Below are 26,755 nucleotides of genomic sequence, written 5' to 3'. Positions count from 1 at the left end.
AGAAAGCAAGCATATAGGTAGTACAACTCCATTTATTATCCTATTTATAAAACTACTACCATGAATATGTTTGGCAGGAATGGTAAAGTGTGTTTATCTGTGCCATTAATGTTCATTTTGTGTCTATTATGTACCAGAAAGTGAGTATGCAAGGGTTATCTGGCCAGGGAACATTAGGGGCCTTTGGTAAAGTGAGTAAAACTGATAGACACATGAACTAAGTTAGCATAAGATTCAGAGTGGAAAATGGTGCTATGACAAAATAGAGAAGAGAGATATTGAGTCTGAATCAGTCATTTAAGAAGGCTTCACAGAGAAGTAAATTAACCTAAATCCTAAAGAATAGAGAAGAGATTCCCAGGTGGCAAGGTTTTATCTTAGGCTGAAGGAACAGCATGTTAAAAAGTGTAAGATATTTCCCTTATTGGAAGAGTGGGGAATGTTCATACATTTATGGAAAATGGATTAGGGAGTCAATATAAATTGTGATGAGATTACAATTTGAATATTCTTAAATGCCAGTTTTTGAATATAGTTTCTTATCTAAACATTTTGTCTAATTTGTTGCAATGTCTCAATTTCTCCTTAGAGCTTCCGGTCAGCCATACAGGTAACCCCGCAACTCCCCTTGGACAGCTCACAGGCACCCAGGCTCTCGCTCTTTCCATCCCCCAAACTTCTTTTTCCTGATGACTCTTCCGATTGCCAAAATTCAAATGAAAAATCCAAGCCTAATCCCTTTTATTCCTTTTTTTCTGGGGCCAAACAACCACTCAGCAGGATCTATTCAACCCCTTGGGATATCTGTGGACTCAGTCTGCTTTTCACTCTCACCCCTTCTTGCCTAGGTGATTGCAGAAACAATCCATTGGTTCCCCTGCTCCCAGTCGTGATCCTGTCTATTTCTTCCTCTCATACAGTGAGGGTGATCATGTTAAAATGTGAAGCTGATCACATTACTCCCCTCCTCAGAACATTCAGAGAATCCTATTGCTTTCAGGAGCAAGCTTAATCTGATTACCATGGCTTTCAGAGCCATTGGCAAGCGGGTTCTGCCTCCTGAGAAATCTCATCTCTAATCTCTGAGCTTTCAAGTAATTTGTTCTCCTTTGCTTTGTTGTACTTTCCTTGATTGATCTTTAATTCTTAACTTAGAAGATGGTTTTTCTAGGAAGCTTTGACTGACACTCAAGTCCAATTCAGACACACATCCTATACATTTAGTCCCGGTACTTCTAATAGAAGTCTTATCACCTTATACTGCAACCGTTTATTTATTTGTATATTTTCTCTAGCATTTAAACTGTATGTTCGGGGACTTTATCCAATTCTTCTCTCTTTAATGTATTCTGTGAGCCCACTCAGTGCCTTGGACAGTGTTGATATTCAGCGTTTGTGAAATAGTTGAATAAACATGTAAGGTCTTAATTAGAAAGGCCCTTATTTATCATGTTGAGAAGCCTAAACTTAATTCTATATCTCAATGCTCTTAACTATGTGTTATTAAGTATTGGAATCCATAATATAAACATAGGGTAGTTTCTGGAAACATCAATATTCCTTAACGTCTAGTAATATATCATTTAAATAGCATATTAATATTTTCATGGCTTAAAATAAAACAATGCTTTAATGAAATTTTCTCTACACTCTGCTACATATCCATGCCTGTTTATTTTTTTCAGCCTTTAATTGCATGCAGCAAAAACTCTTGAGAAACGCTGTTGTAGGTGCTGGTAGGTTTTATGTAAAGTGGAATGATATGCCCTGAGTTAAACGTAAATGTTTGAAAGTCACATTTATTTTGCTGTAAGTAATAAATAGGCATTGTATTTTATACATCAGCTTTCTTATGAGAACAGCTAACAAATGCTTGCACTATTCATATCACCACAGCTAAGGTCTCAGGTCACTGCTCACGCCACAACCATGACTGCAATAATTTCCCAGTCCTGAGTATTTCCTTAGGATTTCTGACATCCTGGCGAGCACCAGTGTTTTTTCAACTTTCATGTCATTAAAGAAGTATCATGTCTGCACCAAATGATCCCTCACATGACACCATCCACCCTAGAGGAACCACTGCACCTGAGCCCTGAACCCCTGAGTTCTGGCTTCCTTCAAACCTGACTGAGGCAAGTTATAAGTGCAAGGGGGTTATTCCCAAGGGCATGACCTTTAGCCAGTAGGGGTTGGAGGCAGAGAGGGGCCACTGGATAAATTCACCGCTTTTCTGCCCCAAAGACTGTTCTGATGGGATGTCTTGTATAAGCCTTTGAAGATGTCCCGCATGGCTGAGCATATGAAGCTGTGGTCCCTTCAGTGATACACCCTTTCCTATTTACCCTCATTCTTCTCTGCTTTACTCCCCTACTCCTCATTGTCGGGATTGTACTCCGCATAAACTTTTATTTATTTTTTAAATAATTTTATTGATTTCAGAGAGGAAGGGAGAGGGAGTTAGAAACATCAATGATGAGAGAGAATCATTAATCGGCTGCCTCCTGCACACTCCCTACTGGGGATCAAGCCCACAACCTGGGCATGTAGCCTGATGGGGAATCGAACCATGACCTCCTGGTTCATAGGTTGATGCTCAACTACTGAGCCATGGTAGCTGGGCTCCACATAATCTTTAGTTCAGATTCTGTTTTCTAGGGGATCTGGGTCAAGAAAGCCAGAATTTAGAAATTGGTGACTGACCATGGTTCTGCTCCCAGAAGACCCTGACTGAACAACGATTTGGCCTTTTCCATATCACTCCATTTTGATCACTGAGCCCATGCTTTCAAAATACTCTCATTATTTTAAGAGATTTATGACATTTCACAGGATACATTTGTTTGGAAAACAATGTGTGTATTTGGTGTCTGTAGTTAAAAAGTAGCAATATAGCCCCGATCCCGTGGCTTAGTTAGTTGGAGCATTGTCCTAATACACCAAAAGGTTGAAGGTTCAATTCCAGGCCAGTGCACATACCTAGTTTGCAGGTTTGATCCCCGGTCAGGGCCTGTATGAGAGGCAACCAATCGAGGTTTCTCTCTCACATCAATGTCCCCATCTTCCTCTTTCTCTAAAAATCAATAAAAACATATTCTTGGGAGAGGATTAAAAATCAAACAAGCAATAGCAATAAAACAGAAAGGCACATACTGTATGCAGTCTACATCACTGTTCCAGATATTTCAGTTTACTCTTCTAGAGTCACTCTGTAGCTTACCCCACTGTGGTGTAGGTCCAGGAATCTGACCAATCTGACTACATCAGCAGCGCTCCTATGCTCTCTGGTTTTTGGCTTAGTTGACCCAATGAGGATTTCTACCTGGAGTTGGGAGGGAAGCAGGAGACTGAAGTTAGGATAATATTTATTCCTGCGGAGCCCTCTCTCTGAGGTCACAACAAGCAGGCTGCATCCCAAGCTGTTTTTCTGGGATTTATGAACTATCCTTCTGGGATTTATGAACTATCCCTTGTGGTTCTCCCACACCTCATCAGTCCCAGTATTATTGCCACCTGGTAAATAAATCCCGCTTGAATTGTTTTAATGTGTTGTGCATCTATTTCCTGTTTGCACCCAGACTGACATAGCTGTCAATACCTGCCTTTGAGGAAATGACCTTAGAGAACTGGTTGAAATAAGGGAATGTATGAAATTATATATAGGAAGTATAAGAAAACAGGAATAAGGGCAAAGTTTTGGAAACTATTTGACTTAAGGAATATCGGTATAAATGATGACTTAACTAAGCAAATGAAATAGTGTAAAGGCAAGAGTAAAACTTGGAGAGGATTAGTAGAACATCAGGTATAAAGTGTTGTGAACATATGGGAATATGAAATGCTATGGAGAGATGGACAGAAATAAGTTTTGAAATATATTTATAAGTTCTTGTTGACCACGATGACAGCAATTTCAATAGAGGTAGTTGAGACAGAAAGAAACTAGTGGTCATGAACTATGCTGTGAATAGAAGGTGTGAAACTTAGGCCCCGGCCGGTTTTTCTCTGTGGTTAGGACGAAGGGCTGCAGGTTCCTTTCTGGTCAAGGGCACATACCTCAGTTGCAGGCTCAATCCCCGGCCCTGGTCAGGTGTGTGCGGAAAGCAACCAGGCGATGTCTCTCTCACATCTATGTTTCTCTCTCTTTGTCTCTCCTCCTCCCTTCCACTCTCTCTCTAAAAATCAATGGAAAAAATGTCATCAGGTAAGGATTAACAAAAAAAAAAAACACACAAAAAAAGGTGTGAAACTTAGGAGAAAAAATGAGTCTCACTCTTGCAAAAAAAAACAACAAAAAAACTTAAAATCTAGCGCACACACTCATAAAAGAATTCCTGAAATGATTAGATGCTCACAGTCTCAAGAAACTTTAAATAACTTGATGTTTACCCACTTTATCTATTTTCATCAACTTTTTTCCTCCCCTTGTCTCATTTTCTCTTTAAAATTAATTTTTACTAATATTTCTATTAAACTGGTAAACAAAATTAACTGTACATATGAGTTACTGGTAGTAAAACATTTGTGATGAAAATTTATGTTGTACAATATTCTTTTTGATTATCTGTGCTTTTTAAAAACTACCCATGGCATTTTGATTTATTTCTAATTGGATTAAATAAACATCCCCATTTATATAGTGAAAAAGGAGTAATTGCTATTCCACCTTAAAGAACACTGTCTCATCTATTAAAAAGTTAATTTAATCATACTATTTTAATAGACAAATGTGTATAGCTAAAATGTTTATGTGTATATATATGTGCATGTGATTTAAATTTGTGTGTCTATGTATGTGTGTGTGTGTGTGTGTGTGTGTGTATCTATGTATATGTCATAAAATTTCCTAATGTATAGAAAATAGAAATTAGGTAACTTTGGTAGTAGCTTTGTCCATTATACAAATTATTATAAAAATGTATACTTTCTGACTTAACTTCCTCCTCTAACAAGTATCCAGACTACTAGCATACTATGGTCTCAATGTTGTGTTCCTCCAAAATTCATATGCTAAACCCAAGGTGACGGTATTAGGAGCAGGGCCCTTTGGGAGGTGACTAGGTCATGAGGGTAGGGCCTGAATAAATGGCATTATCACCTTTATCAAAGAGGCCCAACAAAGTTCCCTACCCTTCCATCGGCGAGGACACAGCAAAAAGCCATCTATGAACCAGAGAGCCCTTACCAATCAAACACTGAATCAGCTCATGCAGGATCCTAAAATTCCTAGCCTTCAAAACTGTGAGAAATAAATGTCTGTTGTTTATAAACTACACAATCTGTGGTAACTGTTTATAACAGCATGAATGAACTAAGACAGGGTGGTTCCAGAAGAGACTAGCATTTGAATCAGAAGACTGGTAAAGACGTCTACCCACACCAATGTGGCCTGCTTCATCCAATCCATTGAGGGCCTAAATAATGGACCTAAATAATACAAAAAGGTAGAGGGGGAGAAAATTCTCTCTTTCTTCTTGATTGGTGACATCCATCTTCTCCTCAATTGGACATTGGAGCTCCAGATTCAGGCCTTCAGACTCCTCAACTTATGCCAGCAGCCCTTCTGCTCCACTCTTGCTCTCCTCACCCTAGTCCTCAGGCCTTGGACTTGGATGAATTAAAAAATTGGCTCTTCTGGTTCTCCAGCTTGCAGTCAGCAGGTCTTGCATATCATAGCCTCCATAATGGCTTAAACCAATTTTCATAATAAATCTCATATATATATATATATATATCTCCTCTTGGTTTTGCTTCTCTGGAGAACCCTAACATATAAATTTTACCATGTTGTTAAAGAAAAGCTTACTGGCCTCTCAGATAAATAGTAGAAATTTATATTTTATGTATTCCTATGCATGTCTGTAAGAGTTACTGATTCAACAGTAGATATTCTTTTAACTGTTATATGAAAATCTGAGAATCACTATAAGTAGCATAGTCTAAAATACTCCCCCAAGTATCATGAATACAATCTGTATATTCTTAATCTGATCAAGATTTACATACATTTAGAATTTAAAATGACATTTATTGTTATATTACAGCCACTCAGTTTTCGGAAATAGATTCAGTTTGAAAATTTTCTACTACATACGTCATTTGTCCTTCATGAATTTAGGAGATATGTGATTTAAGTCTTTCACGGCAGTCAAACACAAACAATGGAAAAGTGAAAATCTACTCATGCTTAAATGTATTTGCTTTTAGAACCTTCTCATATGACTGATCTCAGGCAAAGGGCTACGCATGTCCAACTCATTGGGCACATTGGTTTATCCCAGCAGGGGCTCACAATGAATGGCTGTGTGGAAACCACTTAAACTGAGGAGCTAGTGCTTGATAATATTTCATTTAAGAGGCTCCCGTGGATTTGGCTCTAATTTCCTTCCAGCCCTACCAGTTTTCTTTTTATTGCTAAACTGCAAATGAAAAAAAGACAAAGCAGCTGAAGAAAAGGAAAACCCCACGTAAGCATACTGAGGTTCATCTGCCCTGTGACAAAGTTATTAAGGAGCCTGTATGATGTTCACCTATAGAGGAGCACATGTAGCCATCAATATCAATAGTAGTAATTAGAGTTGTCATTAGAACTACCAAGTAGGAAGGAATGAAAGGCAGCCAGGGAACATAACCTGCCATTTGTGGGCTTAACAATAAATGTTGCCATTGATGCATGTGCCCAATGGGGTCAGAGAGATCAGGGTAATGAGAGCTATGCAGATAGTTAACATCAGGGATAGGAGTAAGAAGTGAATCTGTCTTTCTCAGCTAAAAATTCTCACTTCTATTTCTCTTTCACTCTCTCTCCAGAACTTCAGTGCCATATCTTGTCCCTTGCAGGTCATTTCTGTTCCAGTATCTTGTCAACACTCAAACTCTATTCTTTCAATAAAATACATTTTTTTCTTTCAGACCTAACTTTTTGTTCTCATTCATTCAAACTGAAATACTTTGAGATAGCTTTAACTTGTCTTTCTCTTTGCTCATTGCTTTCCAGGCTATTTATTTTCTGCCATAGAGGCCTGAATCCCTCGGAGTTTGGACTACTAAAATAATTTCCTAACTGTTCTCACAACCAAGACAACAAGGCTGAGTCCATTTAAATTTTAAAACAGGTTAAGGACTTCCTCTGCTTCAAATGATCAGTGAATAGCCTTCATTTTCCAGAGAACTAATGTCCAAGTTTAAACAGCCAGTCACTACTTTCAAAAATGCAAAAGCTAAAACAGAACTTTGTGCTCACCGACTGCCTTGGATTTATATCCTGACTTGAAATTATTCCTCTACATGGTGCATGGTGCTGTATTTAATTACATAATACTTAAACATACCCAAAAAGGTACTTGACACCAAAACGACTCCTGCATTCTTTACTCCAACAAAACATGTACATTTATCATGTCTCAGACAAGTCCCGCTCTCTCAGGTATCTGTGCTTTTTCTCCAGGGGTCCGGTTTTAGGGGTCCAAGAGTTTCCTGTGTATAATTTTTCATAGATGCATCCCTGTGGTGGAAGACCCATCTATTTTCTGGGGCTTTCAAAAATCCCTACTTATAGGATTTATCCCTTTATTTATTTAGTACTTAATCATTGCTTTCTAACACACAGTTCCAAGGTAATTCCCTTTCTACCCATTTTTATCTATTTATCCCTACTCCTTCAAGGGTCAGCTTGGCTACAATTTCTAAGCTGAGTTCTCTCCTCTGTGTCCCTATAGTGAATGTTATATGATATTGGAATTATCCCTTTTTGTCTGTTTCTCTTTCTAAACAAATACAAAGGCAGGTCCCATAACTTATGTATCTTTGTATTGTTAGCATCAAGCAAAGTATGTGTACTAGTAGGTACACAAAACATTTTAGTTCATTAGATAGAATTAGGTCCTTTCCCCAATTCAAAATCAAGAAGTGACATATAATTTCCTACCTAGTATAATTCCTATTCAGGAATGTTCATACCCCAGGCCTGCAATAAATTGTATGGAGGATGATGAAGATGATGATGATGATGGATGACAGCGAGGACAACAGTGATCCCTATTCTAATTTTACACTGTGACAATAGCGGAAATCCTACAGACAAGTTCCCATGATCTCACTTTAGCATCGGTAACTAGAAAGATCCTGATTCTGCATTGTCAAAGGGATCTAGGAAAAATTTTGGAATTAACTGTAATGTTCCAGCTGTCATCTCTGTTCTACAAGAAGCCTATTGATATTCTTAAAATGCAGAAGGCCATGTGAGCTTAAGAAGCTACTTGAATTCCTTCCTCCAAGCACCCGGCTTCACCTTTTCCCATAGAGCAGGAATTCAATTCAGATGCTGTATTTGAAAGTAAGCAAGAATTTAGTAATATGATGATACAGTATGAAATAGATGGTCCATTTCAAATTTGTGATTTTCAGATGTTACAGGGGGTTCTGAGCCACTCCAGGCGAAGTGCAGTAGTCAGTGCAGGGCGCTAACACAGCGGGAGAGTGAAGGCTCCCAGGCTAGCTTAATGAGAGTGACACGAAAATCAATTGTTTGCTAATTGAAGAAGAAATATTGTCACAGAACTTCCTACATTGTTTAATGCAAATGCAGAAAGGGCCTTGTACTTTATCACAATAACTCAGAGAATTAGGTAGGGGGATGAAAACAAACATGAGGAAAAAATGTGACTCTTTAATCACTGTTACATAATTTAAGACAAAACAGTTTTTAACAGCAACAGTACAACAGATGGGATAAAATGAGCGTTGTCCTTTTTCTAAGTAAGCACAATGATCACAAAAAGGAAAAATAGTTTAATAGCACTTACCTCAAGATATTAAATAATTGTATTAAGGTGTATAGAGATCAAGATATAAAGCAGCAAGGTTATGTCTCAGCAATCTGGGATATTTTTTAAAACTAGAGGCCCGGTGCATGAAATATGTGTACTGCGGGGGGGTGGGGGGGTGGGGGAGACATCCCTCAGCTTGGCCTGAGCCCTCTCACAATCCGGGAGCCCTCAGGGGATGTCCAACTGCAGCTGAGACACCATCTCATGCTTTATAGATCCACAAAAGCAGAACAGTTTTTAGATCCTAAGTTTTGGGCTGGTACCTGTAGGCATCACACTACCTTCTGGATCTATGTTTAATAAGATACTGTGTTTAATAGTACCTTATTAAACAGAGGTGATAATCCATAGATAATAGTCAGAGCTAAGGGAAATCTCCATATCTTGTTGGTTAGTAAATACTGAATATGTACACATGGCTTTTATTTTTTGGTAGATGAGTATTGATAAATTAAAAACAACAATAATAATTTTAATATTTTTATGGAAAAATATTAAAACTGAAATACTGAATGGAAAAGAACACCTCTAAAATGCAATCTACTCTAGGATCCAGGAAAAATATATTAAATCAAATTTTAAAAGTTATGAAATAGGACAATAACGTCATAAGGAAAGAACAGGCAGGCTTAAAAGGACAAGAAGATGAGATATAAAGTCAACAAACTGAGATGAAAAGGGATCTAGGTGAGATCAGAATGGATTGCAATAAAACTAAAATTGCAAACGTTTGAGTAAAATATATTATTGGATTTACTGAAGAAAGTTAGTGACTTGAAAAGATCAAGTCAGTAGAAAAAAAATTTAGAAGTGTCCCTAGAATGAACAGGAAAAAAGAGAAACTATAATGAGATAATAGTTAATCTACACTGAGTGATTGCCCTCTGTCAGATTCTTTTTTAATAGTCTAGATTAGTTTTTATCTTCTAACAATAACATAGTGTTTGTAATATCATTTGCTATCATTACTTCACAGATAGAAAATTGAGGCCAATAGAGTTTAAGGAAATTTCTCTATGCTGCAGAACTTGTAAGTAGTCGAACTAGAATTTAAACTGAGATGGTCTAACTCCAGGGATAATGCTCTTTGCACCAGTGTAATAATGTTGCTACCTTTATCCTGAAGAACCGAGGCATTAAAAATAAAGCTTCCTGGTGCTTTTAAAAAGGCTTGTGTAAGGAGATCAAGAGTTCACCAGATTCTGCCAACATTAATGAAAGAAAGTCACAGTAGGTTAGTCTTAGAAAAATTATTTATATTGAAGAAATATGTTTAGATTGCTCTAAGAACCCTGGTAGGAGAGAAAACAAAACAAAAAGAGGATACCTTCAAGATAACAAAAATAGTTTATGCTTTTGAAGTTTTCTCTTCAACTGTAAATGTCAAAAGAAAAACATACAAATAAAGAGGGGAAAATGGTTAAGGGGTGGAAAATGTTTCAAAAAATACCTGACAAATTTTCTTTCATGCATTAATGAAATAGAAATGTAATCTTAGAAAGTATACTACTCATATAACACACATAAAACATGCTTAAAGATGTGTGCCCATCAACAAAAAATGGGGAATTCAAAGGAATAATGCTAATGTTGAAGCATGTAAACATAAAATATACTATTAATATTATTATAAAAATTCATGCATATGACATAAATAACCTGAAAATGAACATATAATATAAAAATAATTGAATAATATTTAGGCTTTCAAAATTCAGGTCATATTTACAAATACTAGGAAATTAAATTAGTACTGTGTGTGGGTGCTGAGTTGAGGGTGGGGAAAAAGAATAAATTGCTTATATGGGAGAAATGGTATAATTCAAAACTACTATTGAAATAAAAACCAACATTTTTGTAAAATGTTAGAAAACTGAAGTCAGAATGTCACTAAAAATTCTATTCCTATAAATGGATTTATAAATGTAATAAAAATAATCTGAGGATATATATATATATATATATATATATATATATATATATATATATCTCCTCAGTTGACCCAACAAAAATAATAACAGGCATGAACATCTTAATTGACACCAAAACAATGTAGTTTATATCACTAACATTTTTCTGATTATACCCCTTAGAAAAACAGGAGTGGAAGAATTCATAATGATTAAGACCTATATATTTTAAGTAAAGAGAGAACATCATAGTGATAAGATGCTAATGAGACAGAAATAGTTGCTCCTGATATATGAATAAGAAGTAAACTCCATTTTCATTACTATTTACCATTGTTTTGGAAGTTCTGGCCAATAATATAAGACAAAAACATAAATAAAAGACATAAATGGTAAAATAAGAACAAAATAAAGTTTTTAGTTACAGTGTTTAAGTCTTAAATTAAATATATCAACCTGAACTCTACCAAAATTAATAAATAATCATTTAATAGTAACATATCAAAATGCTCCACAGCGTAATGTTATAAATTATTTCTAATAAATAAAGGATATTATAGAAAGGATTATCTATTTGATTTTAGAACAAAAAGCATAATATCCCTAGAAATGACCTTCTCAAATAGCATGTAAGACCTATCTGAAAAAACTTGATACGATAATGCCAATAGTTGTACAAAGAATTGAATAAACAGAGGGAAAATAGGTAGGCAAATTTAATATCATAAATATTTAGATTTTCCATATAGATCTTTACATTAGCCCAACCAAAATTAAAAGAGTACCTCCATTTTAAAATTGAAGACTAAGTAAAGGTATGTGTTTCTTCTACATCTTAAATTGCCATTGTAATTATCAGAGAAGTATAAGAAGTACTCCATAACAAGACTGGAAAATTAGGCTGGGTACCCGTACCAATTAGGATTAAAATGATCTGTGAAAGACATGATACAAACAAAACCATGTGGCAAAAAAGATAGAAGTTTGTTTCCCCTGTAAACATAAATAGAACCGGTGTAGTATGCCAATCACAGCCAGCCCGGATCCAGGCTTCTAACTTGGTCTCTATCACTCTCACCATGTTGCTACCACCTCATGCTTTAAGAGAACTAGTTGAACTCCAGCAATCCTAGCTTCATACCAGGAAGCAGCAAGGTGAAAGAGATGAAGAGAATGGCCCCTCCATTAAAGAACATCTTACTTCTTATCTCTCATTAACCAGAACTTAATCACACTGGAATATTTGACTTCAGATGGCCGAATGTCCCAATGTACTTAGGGGCTTCAATTACTTAGGAAAAAGAAAGAGCTAGCCAGACATGATGCTCCTTTATCTCCACTTTGAACTGAGCCTCTTGCACTCCTCCAGGACCTGACTCTAAAATTTCTATGGTATCTGGACAATAATTTCTAGAACTTGGAGTATATTCTTATGTCCTTGGGCAGACTTCTTTTCACCAAGTACTGATCAGAAATTGAGAATAGAAAATTTAAGTATGATTTACCAAAGTATGCATTTTAGAATCACAAAATCTATAAGAGTACATTGGAGACAGACATATCTGAGAACTTCTTATTACCAGTGTGGTTTTTGGCAAGCAATTAGCTTCTCTGACAATGGACTCCACATTTGAAAATGCTGCTCAGAGAATGAAGGGGTTTTGTACATAAAATGCTAAGCACAAATTCTGGATCATAATAGATATCTGCCCAACAGTAACTGTAGTATTGCCTTGGTCAAGACTTCTTGGAGTCAGCACAATTAAATAGTTATAAAATTATGACCATACCCTCCATATTCCCTGCTAGTTAGTTTAATCACTCAAACAGTTATGAGTGGGGATAGTTTTTAGGTTTAGGAACTTACAACATTAGATTTTTTAAAAAATATGTAATGAATAATAAGTAGATAAGTCAAGCTGATGCTTAGTTTATTATGAACACTGCAATAATAAATTATCTCTTAGTAAAATACTTAAATACTTTAAAATAATATGTTATTGCAGGTTCTCCAAGTTTGTACATACTTGCTGTACTGATATCCCATTCTGTAGATCTGTCTTAAAGTTTTCACATAAGTAGTTGTACAACTTTTCTTTGTAAATAGTAGGTAAATGCTATAACAATAGCTTTTACTTCCATCCTCTCATTTGATTCTCAGAGATGAAATATGCAAAATTAGTAGAGTAGAAGTTATACCTATCTTAAAGATAAAATGATAGAGGTTTAGGAGTTGCTGTGACTTATCTGAACTTGTACAAATCACTGAGCAACATCTTGAAACAGACACTCTGATTCAAACACACACCCCTTTGCTCTACACCCCACTTCCTCTTTCCATTTAGAAGCAACTACTTTATCACCAGATTTGAAAACGTGGGGATGGGTATCATGGTGCTTTTATCATTGCCTTCTGAGAACCCAACAGAGAAAAGACTAATAAAAGAATGTGAAATTAAATAATGATGTGAAATTGCACACTTTTGCAAGGACTATACATATGCCTAATTTTTGAGAGTTTATATATTAAAACAAGAATCAAGAGAAAAAGAGTTACAAGGAGTTAATAAAATACTAAGATAATCAGCTTGTATTATCTAATTCAATTTTTAATTTTATCCCTCAAAATTATAAGTTCATAACACCCAGATGCTAAATACTTGATTAATTCATTAGTGAATGAGTATTTTAATTAAAATATGATTGAGTTCTAGCTTGGTATTAAGACACAGGTAACACTCAAGCAGGAGTGTTTTAAGTTTGGGTGAGAGGATAGTGAAATATTCTGTATGAAAAGCAAAACAATAAAGAATGCTTAGTTTAAAAAAACCCACAACTGAGTAAGTAATGTTTTACCAGTCAGCAAAAGTGTAATAAATATGATATTCCCCAGGGTAGAATTGTCTTCAGTTCAGTGAGTTTAAAGTTCCATTATTACAAAGCACTTTTTAAAGAGTGTTACTGAAATGATGCTGATTTAAGATCTTATGTCCAATTTTGGCAAAAAAAAGGCAAGTCAGTTGAGGACAAAAATCTGATAAAATGTCACAGTGATACTTCACTTATGCGGAGGTTAGACTCATGGCAACCTCACTCCTCCAGAACAGCTGCCATCGGGGCATCAATGAGCCAGGCCTTTGCGCAGTCATATCTGTCTGAAGAGTCACCCACATCACTATAGGGAAATGGGCTGACCCAAATTAACCAAGTATTGGGGTGTCCAATAAAACCCCACCAAATTAGATGTACAACAGACTGACAGCAGCAACAGAAATCAAAAGTTCTATGAAGATGTAACAATAGTAAATTGTGGCCACTTAGGTCATCACTGATGTTTGTAAGAAAACTTTTGCTAATGAGCTGTGTATTCTGTGTAAGAAAGCAAAAGAAGTTGAAAATGGTCACACTTTGCATGCCTTAAGTACTCAATTTTCAAAATAATTATTTAGAATATGCCCTTAGGGCTGCTGAAAAAAAAAATGAGGTGCTGTCTTATTTATGTAGCACATTAAATTTCTGAAGAATGTAAAGATATTAATCAAGTAAAAGTTTTATGTATGCTCCTATAAAATTTATTTACCCCACCTTTTATTTTTTGAGGGGAAATGTTGCATGAAATTAACACCACAATACAACACTCAGTGGGATCTGAAGTGCTCTATTATAATGGGAATGCTATTTAGTACAGCCAGTGTGATATAAGGAAAGGAAAGATGTCTTACTCATACATCAAAATCTGATCCTGAAAGCTGACATGAAGGGTTGGTACCCTTGGGCTCTGTGCTCCTTATTCCTGCTCTGTTATCTTTTTCCCTTTATAGCAACTTCTGTCACCATTGTTTCTTCACTTCTCTTCTCACCCCTGCGTTCTTCCCACCATGCCTTATTCTCTTCTGTTATCCTTGAGAGCTGCCGCTCCAATGACTATAATTAAGCCCTATTCTTTTTCTCCTAGTATCCCCACTAGTTGCATCCTTACAGCAAAATCATTTCCAGTAGAATTAAAGACCTTAATATAAGAAGTACAATGAAACCATGATGGCATAGGACAACTATCCAGACATTATATATATATATATATATAGAAACAAGGAAAATTTTCTTAAAACTAGGCACAAAGCCAGAAGCAAAGGTAAAGGATTAATACATTTAATTAAATAAAACTTAAATTTCTGTTTCCAACATATACGATGGGAGAAATCAACATAAAAAGACTAACAAGCCAAAAGAGAAACAGGAAAATAAATGTGAATGTATCAATTCTTACCCTAGCTCATTTGGCTCAGTGGATAGAGCATTGGCCTGAGGACTTAAACGTCTAGGGTTTGATTCCAGTCAAAGGCATACACCTGGGTGGAGGAGGTAACCAATCAATATGTTTCTCTCACATTGCTATTTTTCTCTGTCTTTCCCTCTCTCTTCTACTCTCTCTAAAAATCAATGTATAAATATCCTTGGGTGATGATTAAAAAATTGTCAATTCTTACTCATAACGTAATATTTATTACAATTTCTATACATTTGATTGGCAAGACTAAAAAATCAGGTTAATTTGAAAAATTGATATCCTGGTTTTAGAGAATCTTGATCCCTTATGCTGTTGATGGGGGAATTGAAAAGATATCCCCTCTTGGAATTTATTTAATTGCAAATATTCATTTTGTACTTACAAACGCATATCTTTCTTCTTTTAGGGGCTTATCCTGCAGCCCCTGTGGAATACCACAATATTATGTGGTTTACTAAAAAGAAAGTAGATCTATAGATGCAGATATGAAAAGGTCTCCCTTAACTATTATTAAATGAAAACATTAAAGAACATGTTTTTATTTTCTGTATATTATGATACTTGACATTTGAAAACATTTCTGGCTGAGGAGAGACTGCCTCTCCAAGGACTAGTTAATTCTTAGAGATAACAGATTCACCTAGCAAAGTGCCTTTGATATGCAAACTAACCAATCTCTACCTATTTCTCCTCTGTCTGTCTCATGGACCTCAGGAGGCAATATTCCCCAAATTTAATCATCTCAGGACCAAGTACTAAGCAACTTGAGAGCATCCAATTGCCCTAAATTTACCAAAATTATTCAAACTAGCCAATACTAAACTGTTTACCCTGCCCCAAACTTGCCTTTCCTGGAGAAATACCAATAAAGGCAGTGGCCTAACCATTCTCCCTCATTTCCTGTCTTCTGCTTCCTGACCAAAACCTGGTGTTCCCCCTGGCCTCGTGATTAGCCTTGTCCCTCATTTCTAGGGGATTCTGCATAACACTGAACTTTCTTTTCAATGGCATTGACCTCTTCATTGCCACTCAGTTAGCTTTATAAATTAAGACCTGGCACAAAACAAACAGAATAATGTATATAAATATGCTCTCATTTAGATAAAAAGAGAATATACATATGTGTATATATATGCATATAACTAAAATATATGACACATATATATACATATGTGTATATATATGCATATGACTAAAAAGAGAATATATATATGCATATGCATATGACTACATTTATGAATGTAGAGCTCTAGAAAGGGTATATAAATAATTTGGGGGAATGGAAATAAAAATCTGGAAGGGGCGAGAACATCAATCTCAATAAATGCTTTTTTAACAGCTTAAATTTTTTTGTTCATAATGATAAAAATATCAATATAAAGATGACTCTGGTTGGTATGGGGGGAACACATTGGAGAAGATGGAAAAGATTGAGGCCAGTTAGGACAATATATAGTGTGCTAAGTAGTGATGATGGTATAGCAGACTAGGGAGAAGATGGTGAAGAGAAATAATGGATAGGTTAGAAGTATATATTATTGGCTGATGGAAAGAATTTTGGTGACAAGGAAGAGGAATTAAGAATTGCTTTAGGAATTTATTTAAGCAATTGAACAAATTGGAATGCTGTTTATATAAGTGGGGGGAAATGTAATGTGCCAGTGTTATAGGAAATGCTCAGATAATCCTACTTTTAGGCTGAGAAGATTGTATTTAAAGATGTGCCATGGATAGTTATTTCTTCTCTTGGGAAGAAGGAATTGATAAATGCTTTCCACTGCCTGCAGCAGGGGATGTTACAGCCACTGACAGATCTTGCCAAAAGATAATTTAGATCTGATTTAACAAAAAAGAAAATGAGAACATTCTAAAATATTTATGTCTCCATCTGGCCGAAAAAATATGTATATGGTTTTTACCATGTGAAGTTTCTATTATAGAATTAGTAATTTCTTTTAGTAATTTCTTTTCTTTTAAAAGAGAAAAATGTTTTGATTCCCCCAGTATTATTGAGGCATGAGAGACTTATGAAACATGTATTTATTTAAGGTGAACAATGTGATGTTTTGATACACACACACACACACACACACACACACACACACACACTGTGCCTAATTGACTTTTATCATCATCAGTAAACTGGTTTATGAAAGGGCAGTGGGATCATGGTCAGAATCAGTTTCTCTTTGAGGCAGATATCAGCTTATTAAAGATATCAACCAAGGAAACCACACTGCTTTCCCATCTAAAATGGAATGGTATCACATTATAAAAGACACTTGAAATCAACTGTCAAATAGTAACAGTTACGGGGCTGAGAAACCAGTGCAAGTTAAACCTGATTATTTCATAGAATAAAACAGAAATAGAAAATAAAAGGGACATGTTGAAAATCCTAGACTGATTCATACTATTTCACTGCTTTAAAGGGAACCAATTAATTTCTTTAGGTCCTAAAAGGAATAAAACTTATAATACCTGATCTTTGCAAGATATCTGAAATCAAGCAATCGGCTAAACAAAATAATGAATTTCAGAAACTGTCTTAATGTTAATTTTATTCTGCTTAAAAATAAACACCCAAATGGAGATTCAAGTTGGTAAGTATGATATCAGGCAGATATGTATTTGTTGTCAGTCAGCAAGTTATTTTTTTTTTTTTATGATACAACTACATTTTTCTTAATTGTTGGCTCTGCTCTGTTTCTTGCTATCTTAAGTTATGAAATTGCATTATTTTTCTCTTTACATTTTGTGATTGCCTCCTCACAGATCTGTTATATTCTAATATTTTTAACTTTATCAAGCATTCAGTATATTCAAAAGAATGTATTAGACACAACCAAGTTATTAACAGTATTTATCTTCAGACTATATTACAACAAATATATCTTGACTTTGTAATGAAAAATAGAAATCATTTCTGTTAAAAAATATGTTATAGTCTTTTATAATAATGCTTTAAAATAAAACCTAACTTGTTGAATGACATTAACCTACTTTGAGTAAAATTATCCCTGGGCAATTAATTTAAATTAGCATCCTTATTTATCTAGTTTATTGAATGAATAGTGATTGAATAGCACCAAATATAGCCTTAGTATTCATCATAACTCTTGGCTTAGATATAGTTTTATACTTTTATTCTCAATTCAACCATTTCTGAAGAGAATAATAGTGCTATTTACATGCAGTTTCCCATGGGCTACCCCATGTGTTTGGTTCATCGCAGCAAAGTAAATACTTTGCTTTATGTTCTTCATTTTAGTGCAGTTATGAGTCCCACTCAAGAGAGTGGCTTGCACATAGAATACCTCAAGTATACACCCATAACTTTTTCTGAAATACAGTACCAATCACTGTACTAGATAAGGAGAACATAATGGCAAAGATGGGGACAATGTTTTCCCTTAAAGACCTTATAGTAACAGGTTTCTTTGGAGTACTGAGAGGTAAGAGGAAGGACATATAGCTACTATAACTGTCAAATATAAAAATTAAAAGTATGAACAAATGGTTAGTCAAATCTGTGTAACTGACCACTGGAATGTAATGAAAATGAAGCAGATTTCCATGATGATTAAGAGATGATAATTTAAAGTAGAGTAGTGAGGTTTTACATAATATATAATAACTGATAAAGAATACAGTTGCATATCCATATGCAGCATATATTTAACCTTTAAAGTGCAATAAAACAATGAGCCTGTTAATGGTTTAATAAACAGAACCTCAGCAGCGGTGCAGTCTCCCCTGTGCCCTCCCTCAGTCCCAGTCCCCCCACCTCAAGTCCCTCCACAAAGTATCTGCTCGCCTGGACTTCCCCTTATTTTTCTTTATGTTTTTCCACTTATGTTTGACCCTAGCCTAAACAGCATAATGCGTATTTAAACTTGCTTTTACATTTTATTTAAAAAGTGTGTACGGTATTATTCATTTGTGGCTTGCTTATTTTCAATCAATATTATTTCCAGATTCATCCATATCGATATGTTTATTTCTAGTTCTCTCAGTTCCACCACTATGAATATAATATTGTGCTAACATATTCCTTTTCTCTACTAGTATTTGCAAAAATTTGGATTGTCTCAGTTTTATGGAGTTAGAATAATTATCTTTTAAACATCCTCATACATGTTTCTTACGTACAAGAGCAAGAAGTAGATTTCTTGGTCTGTACATGTGTATATGCAACTTCACACAATAAGGAAGTTGTACATTTCTACCAGTAATATATGAGTTACTGTGACTCTTTATCCTTACCAACACTTGTTCGTATTAAACTTTTAAAAATGTTGCCTATCTACTATTTGTAAACAGACCTAATTGCAACTTTAATTTGCATCTTTTTATACATCTTTTGGCCAGTATTTCTGGTTTGTGCTATTTTTTTATCTGATCTTTATAACCATTTATTTGTCATTCATGTATATTACAAATATGTTCCCACAAAGTATGGCTTGTTTTATGATTTTCTATAGAGGGTATTTTGAGAAAACAGTCATTCTCAATTGCACTATAATAAAATCTAATTATTTAAAAAAATTAAAGTTCTGGGGTTTCTTTTATCCTGAGAGAGTCTCCCATATATTCTTCTGAAGCTTTTATTATCTTACAGTTGTGTGGGTATATTTTCCTTAGAGCCCTTTCTCTTTTTAGGCACTGTTAAAGTCCTCCCTTCAATACTGAAAGTCTCTCAGATACTTAATTTAGATACTTATTTTCAGTGCAATATTCAACTACCTTACTGTAGCCTGATAGCTATGGCCATCGGCCTTTGTGTTTCGGGCCCTATGGGCTAGCATATTTTTTCCGTGTTTCTAACTACTTACTCCTGCTTCCAGACATCATCCCTCCACAGCACAATGTTTCCTTCCACTCATGCCCAGTGATTTAAAACACATTTGTATCAGAAAATGGTTCCCTTGCTTAAAGGACTGTCCACAAATATTAACTTTGAGGTCCTAAATCATTAGGCCCTGCAGACTCACTCTGCTATGCTCCCCACTTCATTGACTATAGAACATCTACACTGGTTTTCTTTCTGAACTTCAAGTTTGCCAAGTTTGATCACATCAAGGTTTTTGTACCAGCTTTTCTTTACTTTTGAAATGAAATTAATATTCTCTATAGCCTTAGAAAGATTTCAGCCAAAATTCCAGTTTAAAAAAAACACACAGAAAAAAAAACAAAGCTGATAAAGTGAATCTTAAACCTAGTTATTTGATGATTGTAATGTACTAAGTTTCATTTTTGCTGTCTATACTCAATGTAGAACCAGTGAGAACAAGAGCTTGATCATATCTATGGGGCTATATTCTGCCTTTGACTAAAGTCAAATAAAGTGAAGTCAGGGAACTGCTATGGGTACGGCCGACACAGAACTCAGCTGACCAGAGATGCCAGGAGACCGCACGGAGCCTCCAGGACAAAGAAACTTCCTGCAAAGACTGATTATAACTACGTATCCATATTGTATCGTTACTCATACCATGAAAGAAAAACACAAGGCCGCAAGCTGTACCTTGTTAACATTAAAGATAAAGCTAACATTGGGGTCTATTCTTTTCTTCCCTATAGCCAGTGATTTTCCATAGCAATGAAAAGTAGATAAAAACCCAGCATATAGGACAGAATGGGGGGGGTCCTCCTGTGCCTCACTTGTAAGGAGAGACCACTACTCTGTGGGGTAGTTCATTCTTTATTCTTCTGCTGTACTAATAAACTCCAAGTTCTGATGATTCGATGGCTGGCATCTGAATTCTTTCCTTCACGAGCCAAGAACCCACACCACACAGGGCATGACTTCCCACACCTGTGGGGTGGGGAGAATTCACTAAGGAGTCTAGTATCCTATCCATGGGTCTGAGCACAGTGCCTTTTATTGTAGGTGCTCAATCCTTATTTGTTGACGGAATAAATGAAAAAGCGATTGAATAAGTAAATGTCTAGTTGAGAATACTTGATAACTGGAAGTTCAGAATAAAGGGCAACTAAGAGCTGTTTTCTTCCAGTTCTGCATTCCCAGCCCTACCCAGCTGTTGATGGTGTAGAACATCCCATCAAACACTCACCCTCTCTCTGTCAACCTCTTTCCCTCTAACTTGGTTGTAAGTACTGGAATTCCCCAAAACTTTTATTTCTCTCAAGTCCACATGTTTCTTAAGAAAAATAGAAATATATGTCATCAAGAAGCATTCTTTTATGGTTTAGTCCAAATTACATCTTCATATAGTCTTTGAAGTAAGTAATATGCTGTTGGTACTAATCCATATTTTAAGTTGTTAAGGGGTTTTCTTTTTAGAATTTTGATTATTTATGTTTAATTTCTTAAATGTCTGGACCATATGATTTGCATAAGTCTGTATTTAAAGACATCTAGGCTTGGCCATTTTCATTTTATAGGAAATTTTCAATGTCTACTCTAGATTGTCTGCAGTTTGACAGAATCAGAGACAACTACAAACACAGTTCTTATCATTCTTCTTTTAAATCATATTACTTGAATAAATACATTTCAATTACATTACTGTTAATTTTTAATGAACTGAAGTTTCTTATCTTTCTAATAAAATACTGCCCTTGAAAACGCCTTTGTGTTCTTAACATAATCATGATAAAAAAATTTTATTTCCTTCTGAATATTTTAAGGTTATATCCGGTCTTTAGATATACCTTGAACTTGTTTTGTGTTGACTTTGTGGTTAATAGTCTCATTACTGGGCTGAAGACGTATTGTTTGTTAAGTGCTAAGTTTTTATAAATACTTAACTAAGCATTCAACCAACAGAATTTTGTACCCTTGAAAGGCTTCCTGCAATTAGACATAGGTTAACTATGTTCTTGGAAAGGCATCCTCACCCTTTATAGTTTCCCTTTATAAACTGAAATATCTGTTATCACCATTTTACTCAACTGTGCACATTAATTCCAATTTTATCATAAAATAGGTTTCATCACAGTTCAAATTAAATCTATGCAAAAAATACCTTAATGCAATCTAAATCATGCAATTATTTTTAGTTATTAAATATGTCCAGGAGCAATGGGGAGAATTGATACTCTGGACTTAAATTGGAGCCAGAAAGATAAGAATTCACTGAATAGAAAATTGTTAAGACTATTCAGAGAGACTGTACAAGCCACGTTAGTGTCCTAGTATAAATATAAAGAAAAGGAGTAATGAAAGACATGTAAAAAGCATATTTCAAAAAGGTCAGCAATGGTGAAAGTAAGTGTGTCATTATATGCATGATTCAAATATCTCAAACACTAAAAATTGGTTCATAGAGCATAATAGTTTCTTACCATCGAAACTAGGAAGGCAGATACACTCTTTTATGATAATGTAGTTTTATCGTCAAAACCTAGGCTTGGCCTCAATAGTCTAGATTTGCTCTCATTATTGTCACAAGAATAGAGTAATATGGACTATCCTAAAAGTATAACTTATTTTGAAAATATTCTACAAAATATCAAACAATTCTATAAAACAAGTAAAAAAAATTAGCACTTATAACATTAAGATAGCTAATTTACTGGGGTGATTTTTCTCAGGATCTGTGTAAATCATAAAGGATATATTTCATGGTAACATTTTGGAGATATTTCTATGACTATAGTTGGCGCCTATTAATACCTGCCATAGAAATCCTCCCAAATTCATCTCGTTTGCATGTAGAGCACGGAGGACTGACGTACTGAACTGAACACGAACGCTCTCCTAATGCCTGCCCTTCAAAGAAAAATCATGGGATTTTCAGAAATAGCCTGTGGAACACCATATTGCAATCTTCACAGGGGAGTTGAACACATTGTCCTCAGTACAGTACACTTTCATGTCATATGTATGAATGTATACAGGGATCCCCAGTCAGACACCCAGTTTTAAATGATCCTAATGAGAACATTTCAAAAGCATGAAGGAGAACTGATCACAAAGGGGCACACACACTAGTGTCACATGAACCTCCATGACAAAGACAGAAAGAGCTGAGCTCTATAAACTACTGATAGTGTAAGAGGCTTTATTTTCTACATATAGAGAAAGAAGAAACAGGTGGAAGGGCTGGCCCTAGTGATTGGGTGGTTGAGATAACATGAATGGATTCCAGAAAGCAAATCTAATTATACAGCTGTTATGTTTCAAGGAGAATGATTTAGAAAATGGAAAGTTTATTCCATATACCATAAAGTGGAATTGAAGTGCCAGTCAAATATACTTTGAGGCACTAAAACAACCTGCAGATGCAAAACCCAAATATTAAATAATCAAGGAGAACTGGGGAAACACAGTGGGTTCACTCAAACATCTCAATCCAATCTCAGACTGATTTCTGAGAAAACAACGTTCATTCCAATCCATATGTGTCAGATCACATTTGAAAAAGTTTGATTCTGGAAGCCAAACCTAAATAATAAATGAGGAAGTACATCAAGTCTATAGGAGGAAAGAAGATGGAACATCCAGAAATATATCACAAGAGAATGGGAACTGTTGATATCTGGCTTGAAAATATTTAACAAATTGAAAGGCTGGGATGTAGAAAACAATTATACTAAATCAGAAAGGCTGCAGTTAGAGATTTCAGTATAACAGTGTTATAACTCTTACAGCAGTTGAAAAATATAATTGGCTTCCTTATGAGGTAGTACACTCCACAACAAATCTTTAAGCAGAACCTGGATGGCAACCTGTTACAGATCCCCTACAGAGCATTTTGAGTTAGGTGGACAGGGTAGCTATGCAATTGCTATGTACTCCAGCAATTCATGAATGCCATCTGCATTGTATTGCCTTGCAAGTGAATGAATTTGTATTATTCATTCACTTGTTGGTCTATGACCAGGGTAATAGATTAGTAATAGGTCTTCCAATCACATGCTTTTAAGAAGCTTTTAAACAATGGAATTATTCATTCTTACTTGAAAATATGTACTTATAAGATCTGAGATATATGACAATTATTCTTAATTTTATATAAAACAATCAAATTTAAGAGTTTTAGATTCTTTGGACCTCTTCATTTTTTTTTAAAAAATATGTTTTTATTGATTTCAGAGAGAGGAAGGTAGAGGGAAAGATGGAAACATCAATCAGCTGCCTCCTGCAAGCCCCCTACTGGGAATTGAACCTGGGCATGTGCCCTGACTAGGAATCAAATCGTGACCTCCTGGTTCATGGGACAACACTCAACCAACTGAGCCACAAGAGCTAATCATGGCCTCTTCATTTTTAATAAGAAACCTTTTTAATTCTAACCCAGGAAAAACAATGAAATTGTTTGTTTACTGTAATTTAGAAACCAAAGAAGATACACCATTAAAATATTTCACTGCCTAAAAGTTCAAATAAATCTTGACAATTTGTATGCCAAAAGGTTATATCCCAATTACATTTTAAAATATATATATATATAATTTTAACAATGCCCTGTTTTAAACATTGTCATATATTTTAGTATAGTTAAATTGGTCAAACATTTTATAAAAAAAAAATGTTTACTATTACAAAAACAAGTTTCTAACACTCTGTTGCCAATTTACCAAAACTTTATGAATGCCTTTTAATTTTGCTTTTAACTTATACTTAAAACTTCATATTTGTTTTTGCTAAAATAATACCTACAATATCACATACATCGTTAGCTTTTGCTTTGAAAACACACTAAATATAAAGTAACATTAACAACTTGAGATGATTTTATGACAAAGGTTTTTCTCTCCCAAGGGGGAAAAGATAGCATTTTAATACAGTCACGAAGCTTACATCAGCCCGAAGCCAAATCAAATATATATATATATTCCCTTAACAGAAAATTAATTTACAGTCAGAGTTGAGGAAAAAAGGCCATATGTGTAAACAGTACCAAATTTCTATTTACTATGGCTACTTCCCACATTGCCCGGGAGTCCTCTCTCTGCCTGCAAGGGTCCGGTGCAAATGAAGGCTAGTTGCCTTAGAGAAGATAGCAGGGACATGGCTCCCAGCAGCATTTCCTGCAGTTTGGAAGTATCTGACTTCCAGACACAGAATACTGTATTTACAAGCAGGACCAGAAGGGATGGGGAGTTGTTTATTTTTTTCAGTTGATAATTACTTCTTAAGAACAATAATGCTGAAGGGGAAGTGTTCTTCACTAGATTCAAATTATGCGCTTGTGCACCATGGCTGCGAAGGGGCAGGCATTCCCTTTCTATCTTTGTCCTTTTTGTCTGTCTTTCTCCTCTTTGCTCTTGCATTCTCTATGATCTAAGCAGCTTGTTTCTCTATATCAAGATCTGAAGACGCACATATTTTGAACTATAGTTCATGTTTACAACCGCGTTAAAGAATTGAAGCTATTTGGGCATGGATTTAGTCACTTCATTGCCTTGATTTTTTATTTCGTTGGGGCTCTAGAAATGATGGCATCATCCACTGGACACAGCAGTATGCAGAGAAAGAAAAAGTTTACATTTTTTTCTCCCAATTGTGACATTTTTCTATCTCCTAGAAGTTATACAAATCACATTCTTCCTTGTGTGTAAATGGCAGTTAATTCTAAATGATGTACCCATTTGGTAGAAATATTGTCAAGTTTTTTCCTTAAGTGGTGACAAGTATACAGTAAATAATTAGGAAGGTCTATGCCATTATTGATATAAATAAATGTACCATCAAGTGCAAGGTTGGCATCAGCATCTTCAGTTAGTAGTTATGCTGTGGGCAAAGACAATGCTTTGGTTTTATTGTGAACAGATTGTATGACTCAGGCAGGAAATGAGTGTGCTGGTCTAGATGGTCTTTAAGGTATTTTCCAGTTTAAAAACTCTAATATCCTTATGACTTCTGGAATGGGCTATATACCCAATGTTTACAATATTTATATTACATATATATTTGTTACAAATTATCATATAATGATATATTACACATGTATATCATATTGGTATCATAAATCTCTGAATACTATCAATGTACATAAGACCATTTAAGTCAACCTCGTAGATATACATGACTTCATTCAAAACTGGAATGAAAGAAACTCTAAATTACAGTCTTAAAGGAAAACTCTATGTAAGTTCATGCAGATAATTCTATTTGTACATAACACTGTGTACAACAGATCTATAGAAAGGCATTTCAACTAAAATAAAATCCTACAAACCATGAATACGATTATCTAGTTATCATTGCATTATTCTGTAGAATACAGAAAACAAAGCCTGCAAATATTAACCACTATTTCTAAAGTTCTAATCAAGTAAAATGGCTAGAAAACGTTAATTTGTAAAATCACCTAACTCTAGGGGGCACTGCTGCACTGTGCATCCACTTTGGTTCATTGACGAAGGATGAAGCAAGATTTCATTAAAGAGTTCTGCAGGTTTCAGATACAGAAAAAGCACATAAACTATTTATAATCAATTTAAACTTCGAGAAAATTAGGTAACTGTGTAAAATATTTATACACAGTTTTTAGAAATGAATGTTTCTTTTGTTGGTAAGAATATCTGTCTTTCTGCAGCAACTAACTGTGGTTGCAAAGAGGAAGGTTTTCATTAACTTTTACAGTCAAGGTCTCATGAAGGACAATATTGTTACCGTTATGGAATTATCTAAAGCATTCTGCCTTAAAATTAAAAATATAAGCCAAAATGTCATGGTTGGTTCCAGGATACCGCAATTTTTTAATTGGTTCTTTCAAGGCTCTGTGTAATTATGTAAACTCTATGACTTGACT

The 26,755-nt window shown here is 35.1% G+C and overlaps 1 protein-coding gene across 1 annotated transcript in view; it reads right to left on the bottom strand.

Moving 5' to 3' along the window:
• Nucleotides 1-26,755, bottom strand: part of EYS (eyes shut homolog) — a 1,266,634-nt gene that overhangs the window by 391,026 nt on the left and 848,853 nt on the right. The window contains 1 exon segment of the mRNA XM_059702239.1: nt 2,367-2,376. Within this exon segment, the coding sequence (XP_059558222.1) occupies nt 2,367-2,376 (10 nt within the window).

The sequence above is a fragment of the Myotis daubentonii genome, chromosome 6 (assembly GCF_963259705.1).
Source record: "Myotis daubentonii chromosome 6, mMyoDau2.1, whole genome shotgun sequence".
Taxonomy (NCBI): domain Eukaryota; kingdom Metazoa; phylum Chordata; class Mammalia; order Chiroptera; family Vespertilionidae; genus Myotis; species Myotis daubentonii.
This window is presented reverse-complemented; position numbering and strand designations above follow the sequence as displayed.